At 38.5% G+C, this 12868-nt stretch overlaps 1 protein-coding gene across 2 annotated transcripts in view; it reads right to left on the reverse strand.

The window, feature by feature from the left end:
* Window positions 1-12868, reverse strand: part of LOC127448109 (syntaxin-binding protein 5-like) — a 228013-nt gene that overhangs the window by 190136 nt on the left and 25009 nt on the right. For both annotated transcript variants that reach the window (XR_007898457.1, XM_051710407.1), the window contains exon 2: window positions 3444-3541. Coding sequence is in view for 1 of the 2 variants with exons in the window: in XM_051710407.1 (XP_051566367.1) it covers window positions 3444-3541 (98 nt within the window). In the remaining variant the exon portion in view is untranslated. The remainder of the gene's footprint in view (window positions 1-3443; window positions 3542-12868) is intronic.

A 12868-nucleotide genomic window follows, 5' to 3' on the forward strand; every position in this document is an offset into this window, starting at 1 on the left:
TCCCCACACTAGGATGTCATAGAGATTTGGGGATGGTCTCTTTTGGGCTAGTAAGCAAACATCTAGCAACCATTTATTCATGCCCCAACAACTACCTAGCAACACCCTAGTAACCACCAAAAACACCCTGAAATTGTATAAATATAAACGTGTCATAAAAATTTTAAATGCTTTTTTTTATTATTATTCATTTATTTATTGTTGTGGAGAATCCAAAGGCATTGTATGTGCAAAACGACCAATTTCATAAACGCTAAGTTGGTCAGTTGTTTTAAACTAATAGTCTACAAGTCTGTGTTAAGGATAATGTATATTTTTCTGTTTTGGTCATTTCAGAAGGATATATGGATGCTAAGAGCACCACTTCAACATGGACATTCAACAAAAATTTTGGCAAAATAATTATAACATCTTATTGCACAAAACTATCAAAGTAAGAGAAGAAAGTAATAAGAAAGGCTCCAATACAGAGTGGCACAAAACCGCATAGTGCATAAATGGGCTAAACTTAAAAGCATTAAAGAGACAACATGTCTTGCAAAAGGTTTAACTAAGCTGACTATTATTCAATCAGTATGCTAATCATGTACAAATGCTATCCAAGAACTTGCATCTTTCAATTAATTTGAAAATTGTGTCTTCCTTTAAAACCACCACCACTAAAAATATTAATGTTAGTAGTCGACCCCACTAATCAACTAATCAGGCCTGGCCACCCTTCACTTGCATTGTATGGACCTACAGAGCTGAGATATTCTTCTAAGAACCTTTGTTTGTGTTTAGCTGAAGAAAGAAAGTCATACATATCTTAGATGGCATGAGGATGAGTAAATGAGGAGAGAACTACCCCGTTAAGAGGCTTAGCCAAACCTGTAAATTGAAAAGGGATGTCCACATACTTTTGGCCATGTATATGTATATGTCTTGCATTATGGAACAATGATGGTTTTACAATCTAAAACTCTGCATGCATTGAATTCTTTACAATAGTCCATGCCAAGAAATTCAGCTGACCCAAAAATGACTCCCCCCTCCCTATCATACAATTGGAATGAAGGAGAGACAGACAGAGAAGCAGAAAGAAGACAAGGTGAGAGAAAACAAGTGTCAGATTGAGAGAGAGAGACAGAGAGAGAGAGAGAGAGAGAGAGAGAGAGAGAGAGAGAGTTAAGTAACACTATCCACAGTTATCATCTACAGTAATGACAGATCCATAATTAGCAGAAAGCTAATTCACTGTGATGTAAAATTGTCCTACTCTCTGTCTTTTCCACCCTCCTTTCTTCTCATCTTCATCCTTTCATCTGTCTGCCACATTAGCTACGTTTAAGTATGCATACTACAGTAACGCCTTCCAAATCGGTCAGAAATCTAGGGGTAACCATCGACAACAGACTAAATTTCACAGACCACATCTCAAGGACCGCAAGATCATGTAGATTTACACTCTACAATATCAGGAAGATAAGACCCTTCCTCTCTGAACATGCCACACAACTGCTTGTCCAGTCACTTGTCATAACTAGACTGGACTACTGTAACGCTCTCATTGCAGGCCTCCCAGCATGTGCAATTAGACCCCTCCAAATGATCCAGAATGCAGCAGCACGTCTGGTCTTTAATGAACCAAAGAGAGCACATGTTACACCACTCCTTGTCTCTCTCCACTGGCTGCCAGTTGATGCACGTATCAAATTCAAGGCTCTGATGCTGGCATACAGAACAGTCACTGGGTCTGCTCCAGCACACCTAAAATCATTTATGCAGAGCTACGCGCCCACTAGAAGCCTGCGGTCGGCTAAGGAACGTTGCCTTGTTGTACCAACACAAAGAGGCACCAAAACACTTTCCCGGACTTTCAGCTTGACCGTACCACGTTGGTGGAACAACCTTCCCAACTCCATCCGTGAAGCTGACTCACTCTCTGTCTTCAAAAAACGACTAAAAACACATCTGTTCAATGAGCACTTAACCAGTCATTAAAAAAAATAAAAACAATTCCTGTTGCACTTTATTCTGTTTTGAATACTATTATGATGCTAGTGATACTTTGTAATATAGCACTTTTCATACCACTGTCTCCTAAGATGATTCACTTATGTTTTCCTCTTTTGTAAGTCGCTTTGGATAAAAGCATCTGCCAAATGAATAAATGTAAATGTAAATAAATGCAACCAAATAATCAGTTTATAAACCGACTGATAGCTCAATCGGATTGAAAAGCCTTCACGTAAACACCTCAATCAGAAAAAAAAAAAACATCTGATTGTGCTTGATCCAAATTAAATTTCCATCTGATTGAAAGGGGTTGTGTAGACCTAAAATAATCCATAAAAAAAAATATATTAGCCATGTAAACGTTTGCATCCAACTGCTTTCTCAATCGGATTCTAAAATAACTTGCGTTCATGCGCAGAGCAGTGGTGCGTATGTATGATCAATGCATGTGTATATGAAACTCATCGCAGGAACCTAAATACAAAGCAGTGACAACATGCATTATTAAGGGTATGTGGGCTCGCACTGAATATTCAGCAGAGCACACGTGTTCTTTCATGACATCACATAAAGAACGTTGTGTCATTCTTAATAGAAATTTTAAGCAGCAGTTGCAGCTATATGGAGTTCTGTGTTCCACTGCATGTACACGTCTTCACTCATTTCCTCACGTCGTAACCATAATTTCTAAAGCAATTCTTCTTTACCATAGTGACAGTCAATAATACGTGACAGATTAGGAAAGTAAATGTTAGAACAGCCTAAACATCCTCTTCAAAACTCATGTTAAATTTATTACCCACTGTCTGTTAGAGTCTGCGATCAGTCATAAAGTTGAAGCACCAGCATGACAGAATACAAAAGACTGTGCGTTGCAGGGCACTGACTGCACTGACGCTTGGCTTTAAAGGAATACAATTTTCTCGTGTGGTTGAAGAAATAAATTACACACACCACAAATGAAATCACACATTTTACTCTTTTAAATGTTCTTCTAAATTGCGGACTCTCTATTTTGTGAATTTATATTCAGTGTCTCTATATTGGTATTAATGCTTGCTTATAATGCTGCCAAAGAAAAGAAAATGCAAAGCTAATGCTAATATGGATTTTTGGTAGTCACCAAAAATAATGTCTTGGATTTCTTATTAAAATATAATTTTTTCAACTATATGGAAACTGTATGTCTCACTCTCTCTGTCTCTCTCCTGTCTGTCTCTCTTTCTGTCAGTGATTTTGCATTAGTAACTGTGTGCAGCGATTCCTCTGGGAGTCAGTTAAACGGTCTTACACCCCTCTATGCCACATGGAGGCATTTAAAGAAAGGAAACATGACAGCATTCTACCTTACCTCAGACAGCAGCTATCCCAAAGCCCCAAAGTCCTCCCATTGTCAAAATTACACTGTGGAGGAAATAGCATTGAAGCACAGGGGGAAAGGATACAGCCGTACACCTCCGGAACGAGAGCCGATGGCAAGGATCTTCTGCACTGGGTCAAACGCCAGAGCTGTGGGCTGACAGGGAAATCCATGACGCACCGTCTACAGGGAAAGAAAAAACGTGAAAAAATTAAGAGAAAACATGGTGGGGTACTTCAAGAAAGAAATAACCCACTTCAGCAATTAATTCCTAAACAACAGTGATAAAATCTGTTGACTGCCTGCTCCCACTACACTCCAGACTTTGTTTGAGAACATCGCAAACAAGCAACATCACAAACAACATCACAGCTGGAGCTAATACTCCAGGTTTTTGCCACTCATTGTGCAACCACCTGTTTCTTCCTATCTGCTCCAAAATATCTTCTCCTATATTGTTCCTGTGTGTGCAAAATGTCCTTGAAGAGTAGCTCTGTCTTACACAATGTTGGGAAAGTTACTTTGAAACTGTATCTTCACAAGCTACAAGCTACTCATAATTTAAAGTAGATAAACTACAGTAAAGCAACTCTTTCAAAACACAGTTAGCTGTAAGTAGCTAACTATTTTAAAGCTATTTAAAGAATATATTTTTTATTATATAACTTTAACTTTGAACTTTGAAGAAAATTATGTAACAATCAGATTATTTAATTATATTTAAAGTTTTTGTTTTTAATTTGTAATGATCAAATAATATGATTTAATTCTTTAAACAGTTTGCAGAATTAAATAATATCAATGATTGTTATATATTCAATTAGGGTGACAAAAAAATTTAAGTGACATTAAATTGAACAAATCATCTAATACTAATAATAAACAATAAAACTAGTAACCACCCTGTTATATAACTGAGTTGAAATGTGGTGACTAGCAATTAACAGAAGCAATTAACTAAATATTTCACCTCAAAAAAGGAGACCGTCCTTTTAAGTAAATTCAGTGATTCATTTACGTGAACTAATTAATTTACATTAACTGTCCGATGGAACCAAATCACAAAAATTAATTGGAGTTCCCAGTACCAAATTGTCAGTTATTCACCGTTCTGTTCTGTGGACTCTTATTTTGATATGGTTTTTGTATCATCCTTAGTTTCCCCTAGACTACACTTCCCATAATGCACTGCCTCATCACTGCCATCTGTTCCCAATCTTCCTCACCTGTCCTCCATTTCCTCATTTGCAGCTTTTGTATAAATATCCTCTAGTTTTGTCCATTCCTTGTCAGTTCTTGTATTGTTACAGTGTGATTTAGTTGGTTATGAATTGCTACGTTGTTATGTTTTGTATGATGTTCCACTCCAGCATATTTCCTTATTATAGACTTTAAATTAATCTACTCCTGCATCTCCTGTCTTCCTCTCCTTGAACCCAGTGTTACACAAATGATATAATCATTTATTTTAACTGGTTCATTTAGATGAATTGTGCAAAATAATAGATTCACTTAAATGATTTAGATTATTTGAATACACTTAGCATTAGGAAAATTTTGCAAAGCTACATTATTGTGAAAACAGCTTAACTGTCACGCTATTTGAAAATTAAGTTCAATCATAACTCCACTACTCAAAAAACCCTTTCTATCAATCTCACTCAACTCTTTCAGGTCTAAAGTTCTGAGATGTATATTATTCAGATACTGTAGATTATGGTTAATCAAGATCTGAATCTCTGCAGCATTCAATGCTTTTAACCACCAACTGTTTATCTACACTCCAGCGGAGATGGGTTTCCAGACTTGCACATTTATAGTTTATCAACCTTGGCAGCAGAGTGTCCAAAGTCAGTGGGAAAGGATCATTCTCTACAACTTGCACTGACTTGCTAAACTTCAAAACTGAGCTCTCCTTCCCCCAGCCATGGTCCCTAACTCAGTCTCTCTTCCTCCCAGCTCAGTGTCACACAGTTTTGATTGTCAACCTTCCTGTGTAGAAAAACCTATCCTTCATGACCAATTCACATTTATAGACAACATTGCAACAATTGCCTAAATAGCCACTTCATAGTCCACAACACTGGCAAAACCAAGTACTTTCTTGTCTCCTACTCTACCCAGTTGCTTGTTTAGGCTCCAGTTATTTATTGGCAAATTGCTTGCTTCTCATTGGCATGTCTGCATTTGCGAGTATGAGAAAATACTCCATCTTTTTGTTGCTCATTGTGCAACCATTAGTTTCTTCCCGTCTCCTCCAAGATATCTTCTCCCATACTTTTCCAGTGTTAAAAATATTTGAACAGTTCAGCAGCTCTTCTCTATAAAAGTTTAATACAGCCTGTTCATTAGAACTCCACTACTCAAACTTATTCTGCCAGTCCCCCTCAACCCTTATGAGTCAAAAGTTTAGGAATTCAAATAAATGTTAAAGTTTCCAAGAACAATCTGGCTTTAAATTGTGCCACTCTACCTTGCTGGACAAATTAGTCTAAGCTAATTTGCTGGTCTTAACAGGTCTCCAAGCCTGGTATGTTTGCTCATTTTAGAGGGGTTTTGGGCACGTTTCATAAGGTCAGGCTGGGAGACCAACTACACAGCTAGACCATTTTAAACCAACTAAGACCAGCAAACCAGCTAAAGCTGATTTCAACCAAAATCATTGCTTCACATCTCAGGTGTAAGGAGTCATTTAGCAGACACTTTTATCCATAGCGTCTCACAGTACAAATATGACAGGGAGAGTCCACTTGGAACAACCTGGGGTTACACGCAGATGTTCAGGAACTCAATGGTGTTAGCTCATGTCTTGTTGTTGTAAACTGAACTAGCATCCGTCTGGTTACCAGCCCTGATCTTAAGCCGCTACTCCCCACCACATTTACCCTCTAGAGTTACACATTACACCTTTACTCAGGTCTCCACACTGGCTGCCCATTCAAATTGCCATTAGCAGATGGAAAACTGTAGGGACAGTTCCACTGGAGTACCCTGAATCACCCCCTGGAGTGCTTTGCTTAAGGACACAACAGTGATTTTGGAATACAGTAACTCATGGGTTCAGTTCAGTTCATCCATTTCTGGTAATAAACCTGCAGCCTTTGCAATACAAGCCCAAGTCCTCACCTACACTGTTAATGAGCTTACTCAGTACTTTGTATACTAAGAGTAAGGGGTATGGGTTAGTGTTTACTTGCAAGGTCAACGAGGCCGTCAAGTTGAAGGGGAGGGTTCACCCCTGTCTCTTCGGCCTATTGATGAGTTGAATACATTCACTAGTAATTGTTATAACAAAAGGTAATCAAAACATTTTTAATCCATGTGCATTTATTCAAGCAAGTGTTTTATTGTGTTAAAGTTTTAGGTCATTAATTACTGACACAAATACATTCTTAGCATACACCACTAAAAGTATATTTCTGCCTAAACTTTCTCTGTTGACGTATTGTTCTATTGTCATGTTTGTTCCTGCTGGATAAGGCCTGTATCCCATTGAGATCTGCCTCAACTTTGAGAAAGGATTGTTTGTAGTTTTGAAAATCTGGAGAGTGTGTCTAAAGAGAAGATACACCTCTGATCCATTTCTGCTTACCAACTTGACTTAGTGACTTAAAAATGGAATCTTTTAATAATTGCATTCATGTAGTTAAACAGAACACCATGTTTGTAAGATTTCTAGAATTATCTGTACTGTTCGCCTATCAGATCTCCGTACTCATAAGAGATGATGTCAATTCATTTGCATTTGCATAATTACGGTGGTTTCTGTAATCTAAGTTAGTTTGAGGTTAGATTCTCAACTCATTCTCTGATTCTGTCTTTTGCCTTTGGAAATGTGGAGAACTTTGTCTTCAGTAAACTCTCTCTCTCTATTGATTGAACTTCAACTTTGACTCCTGGTCATCATTTAACATTCTGGTCTCTTTACTTGGTTTAACTGAATTTCCCTTCAAAGTGGAGTCATAAATATTGTTATTACGAGTTCTAAGCACATAAATGATAAATATAAAAGTCATATTTACCAGAGGGAGCAAAGCTAATAGTCAACTAATGTAAAGCTAATTACATTTGTTTTATGTAAATTACTTAATTTGCAGATACCATGCATTAAAAAATCATATAGGTCATGTAATGTGCTGCAGGTCTATTATCTTGTGCTTATCCACTGGTACAACATAAAAATGAGCTTTTACCATTGTTCATTGTGTATTTGCTATAGTTTGACTCCTGTAATTTGTTTTCGACTTGAATGCATGACATGTTGTAAAAACACATGCCCAACATAGATGTAGGAGCTTCCCAGTTGCACTATAAGGCAGTAGAAGACTGATGTTGTATGTGTATGTGTACTGATAGTTAGGGAAATAATAACCTTCCACAAACCAATAGTTGGAAACAGTCCACATAAACGTTTTCCTTATATTTGTCTGTTGATTTAGCTTTCCAAGTGCTCAGTTTGTAGACCTGTCTACTTGTTTGAGATGGAATCACCTCAACCTCTATTTAGACAACAAAAGTAATTAGTGGGATTCAAAGTTCCCAAGCCTCTCACAAATGAGTCACTCATTTGCCATCTTACGAAATGAACGTTTACTTTGATTCACTTGCAGCAAACTGCATTCTTTGTAGTGAAATTCATTTCATGCAGCTCAGGGTCTGTTTTATTTGGTGCACAGAAATATACAGAAGCTGTATTCTGAAATGTAGGAGAGCAGGTGCTGTCCACAGCCACCGGTGCTGAAAGCATGAAGCAAGAGCTACCCACAGCCTGCGGGTCTGGGCTAGTGTGCTGGCGCTGTCCGCCACAGATGGTGCTGAAATCCATCACACATGCAGCTCCAGAGCTGTGACGCAAATTGTGACACTGTCAAAAGAATCAATTATGCCAGGGTTGATTCTGCAGATTACTGTAGAGTGGTCCCTGCTTGGGAAAGCGAGAGAGTGTAACAAATTCAAGTCCACAAGGTAATATTTTATTTGAATTACTGTCTCTGTCATCCTCTCGACTTTTGTTTCTGTGACTGTAAAATCACCTTTCGTGCACTCTTTCTTTTTCTTTCTTACTTTCTTTCATTCTCTCTCTCTCTCTCTCTCTCTCTCACACACACACACACACACACAGTCACTTCCCCATTTGTTTGGCTCCCTTATGGAGGTGCGTTCATCAATAATTCAAATGCATGGTTCTGGACTGATGCAAGCGCGTACTGGATGAATGAGCAGGATGGAGTGATCACACAGAGGAAGAAAGACAGGAATAGAGAGCAAGAGACAGTGAAAAAGGGAGAAAGTGATGATCTGTCCGTGGCTATCAAGCAGAAACAGAGCTGTGACGAAAACCATTGTCCACATCCAAATTATCTCGACTTGTGACAATGCCTGCAAGGTTACTGTCTGCTTATGCAGGGATTTGGATTCAATCATACGTCTGCATGGGCGTGGCTGTGTTTGATGTTTCAGTGTGTATGTGTGTGTGTGCTTGCGAGTGTTGCCTTATCTTCTCTATTAATCAAACAAGTGCTAATGAATGCCTCAGCGTATGGATTTTCATTCAGTGCTCTGCTTTGTTGCAGACTATTTAAGCAACCCCCCCATTCCTGCTTCATCTTCATATCTTGCTCTGTCTCTGTTTCTCTCTTCTCCTACTCTGTCATTTATTCTCTCTCTCTCTCTCTCTCTCTCTCTCCCATACGTATATGGGCTGTTGTCTCCACCATTTAGCTATTCAATCTCTCCACTCTTTTTTACTACTCAATACTGTTCTCTCATTCTTAAAAGTAAGTGTTTGTGTGTGTGTGTAGCAAACCATTCTTCTCTCTCTCTCTCTCTCTCTCATATACAAATCTCGCTCATTCACTCCCTTGGTAGCTCCTTCTTGTGATTCAATTTCTTGAAGCTACAAATATACACCTGATACAAGATGTGAAACAACACAATCGTCCTCTTGCAAACACACACAGAAACACAGGCATACGCATTCACACTCACAGCTTTTTGAAACTGCAGAACAAACTAGCATGGTCACACCACACGTCTAACTGTCACAACCCTGCAAAAAGTGGAACATTTGTGCCAAGAATCAACCCAGGCTCACATATGTTGTGTTGCCCTGAAAGTGTGTGTACGCCTCTTCGTGCCAGCCTCTTACAGAGGAACAAACCCCAAATAAACTTTTCCACCCCCTTTCTGATTCTCCAAGTCATTCAAACAGGGTATAGCAGCTTCTACATGATCTGCAGATCTATCTATTTCTCTGTCTTTCTTTTGTGTTAGATAATGCAGAACAGAATCTTATATTTCCAGTAAAGCCACTGGTCTTCTAGCAACTCATACTTCCGTTGGTAGCTGATGAGACTAATGGCATTAATGAAATGGACATTTTTAGACAATGCCTTTTTGACTTCTTGCACAATGTAAATGTCCTAATAGATGCTTTTTGGACTTCCAGCACAAGCTCATCCTAGTCAAGATGGGCAGAGTGAGTTCATAAGAATGACCTTAAAGTACTGCATCTGTGGCACAATCAATCATTTCAGATCATCCCTCACTGTGTATAAACGAATGGGAAATGTGTTTACAGTAAATACATTTATAATGGAAGCACACTGTTTCAAAAATAAAACCATAACACTTAAAGCCTTAGAGGAGGAACAATTCACTCAATAATGAAAGTTCTCTCATCATTCAACCTCTCAAATCTAATTTTCTTTTCACTCCTGCATAATCAAACTTGCCGTGTTGCGTTCAGTTACGAGACATACAAGAACCAAAGTGGTTTGTTTCCACTGATGTCAAACCTGATGAAAACATCATTATGTCCATTATTATTGTCTGTGGTAATTACCGGCATGCCACAGATGCAATACATAGACAGTAAGTTAAAACACTTCGGAATATTCCATTACTGAGCCATAGACACGCACACACTAATTTCCCGCAGTTGAAGTAGGGCAGGTGGTCTGGGTTTGGCAGTTCTGCATCCTTTAATCATGGGCTGCAAAAGAGGTTGATACACATGGGGGTGCTGACCTCCTGTCTGTCCCAGCAGGGTGATGCGACCTGGGGCAGGAAGGAGACACAGGACCCCTGGGACCTCCCTATATCCATGCAAAGGTGGTGGGTGGTGCAAAGAGAGTCATTTGACATTAAATATACATAGTACAGAGAGAGGATGAAAAATACATCTACTGGCCCCAATCTTTAAAGCCTCATCCATATTTCATGCCCAGAAGATCCATTTTTCCTCTCTTTTGCTTTCGCTTTCGCTTTCTTTTTCTCATTCTATATCTCTGTCCATCTCCTTCAGTGTGTGTGCGCTGTTTGTTGTGGACAGCATGTTTAATTCTGTAGTCATGGAATCTTTAGGAATGGAGAAGGTAGATTAGAACATATAGAGACCTGGGCGGCACTGATGTCAAAGAACTCTCTAGAACACTAAGCAAGAAAAGTCTCTCTTTCTCTATCAAATTACATTTCAAACCACTCTTTCTCCATTGCTACAAATATTCCAACGCACACACACACTCACGCACACACAAACACAATGAACTCTCTTTCTCATTCATTTACTCAGCCTCTTCCTTTAGAGGGGAGAGTGGGCGAGTCTAGACCCCAGTCTAAAAATAGGCCACACATCTAGCGCTACCATGCACTGCTCTGTGCCTAAGACTGCAGATCTTGCTCTCACACTCGTGTTCTGTCTCTCATAAGCATGCGCACACACACAAACCTGCAACACATTATCATTTAAATGATAGAATAGGTATTGTCATAGAGTATACTCTTCCAAAAATTCTTGGACTGTCAACATCAGTTTCATTTATCTAATGTCCTCCCCTCACACACACACACACACACACACACACACACACACACACACACACACACACACACACACACACATTTTTAGACTTTGCCTTTTTGATTTCTTGTACATGAAAATTTCCTAATAGAAGCTTTTTGGACTTCCTGCATAAGCTTACACACACACACTTATTTAGTTATATATATGACACAGACCCCGGTCAACAGCATCGATTTGTTACTGCAATGCACTATAACACAGTGTAAGTAAAAGATGGTAAATGTCCATATAAATCATTACTGATGCAGCATGTATTAAAAATGTATTGAGGTAACTATTACGTAATGTTACACACAGAGTAGATGTACTAAATAATGCATAATAAAATAAAGATGAACTGAGTCAGAGCTGTGTTGTAATGGTTAGCACATGTGCTCCCACACACTGAGCTTGGTACTCATCCAGACAACATGAGTTTGAGTCTGACTCATGTCATTTCTTGATCCCGTTCCCCCTCTTCTACCTATCATTTTCTGCCCTCTTTGTACTATCATTGTTGAGAAAAGTATGTACAACCACAATGTTCCTCTTGTAATGTTTTAATCTTTTCCATAAAGCCTCACTTCGTATATTATCGTGCGTTTTAATGACACTATAACGTGTTAGAATGATGCAGAATACGTAAGTAGGGACAAAAGCAATAAGTCAAGATATTTTTCATTACAGTTAGCCTAGGGTATGAATTGCATAAGTTTGTGTGATTGTTCTTTCTACTGCATGGTCACCCGTTGTTGTGCATCATGTTGCGATGCACCCTGAGTTGATGGACAACCTGTTTCCTATATCTGAGCTGTCACACAGCTAAATCATTAAAAGCAGAATGAATTTCTATCTAAATAATTTGTAAAAACATTCTGACATAAACTGCTGCATTGAACTGAATGTGACATTTTACATAAGAGTGGTTTTACACAGGATTTACACTCAAAATTTGTTCTACTCATTTCGCTATTTTAAAATAACCCATGCAAAGTCAACTTTTTATACTCCATGAAAATGAAGAAGGAATAAACCTAATTCACTCTTAATCAAGTCTAGCTTCAAGCTTACAACCAATTGTTCTGTGGTTAGTGAACATGGACCCTTTTCACATTTCAGACATTTCAGACATTGGCATGCGGAAGTAAACTAGAGCAGGATAAACTTCAATAGCCCAATAATAATTTATTAACCCATGCAAATTCATCTTTTCATTCTCCATTGAAAATGAAGAAGGAGACAAAGAAATAAACCAAATTCACTGTTGAAAAAGTTTAGCTTCATGCTTACAACTGATTGGTCTGTGGCTAGTGAATATGGACTCTTTTAACATTTCTCGCTTTGGCACGCGGAAGTAAACTAGAGCAGAGTAAACTTCTATAGCGGTGAATGGGCAACCACAGCCAATATTATTTATGCATTCCAATTTACTCCAACAGCAAAAGAAAAACTCCATTACGCGGTTCTCTCTACACTTGTAGAAGCTTGTTTAGATGATTATGGGCCGACACAGGATCTAACGTGCAGCATGTATATGCATTCCATCATGTTATCGTACTCCAACTTGAAGCGCTTTTCTTACTCTCCGAATTGTGTACTAGCACCAATGGGTACATTTTTAAATGATTTTGCATAGCACTAGTATTTCTGTTAAATTTTAAGGCCAC

The sequence above is a fragment of the Myxocyprinus asiaticus genome, chromosome 11 (assembly GCF_019703515.2).
Source record: "Myxocyprinus asiaticus isolate MX2 ecotype Aquarium Trade chromosome 11, UBuf_Myxa_2, whole genome shotgun sequence".
NCBI lineage: Eukaryota > Metazoa > Chordata > Actinopteri > Cypriniformes > Catostomidae > Myxocyprinus > Myxocyprinus asiaticus.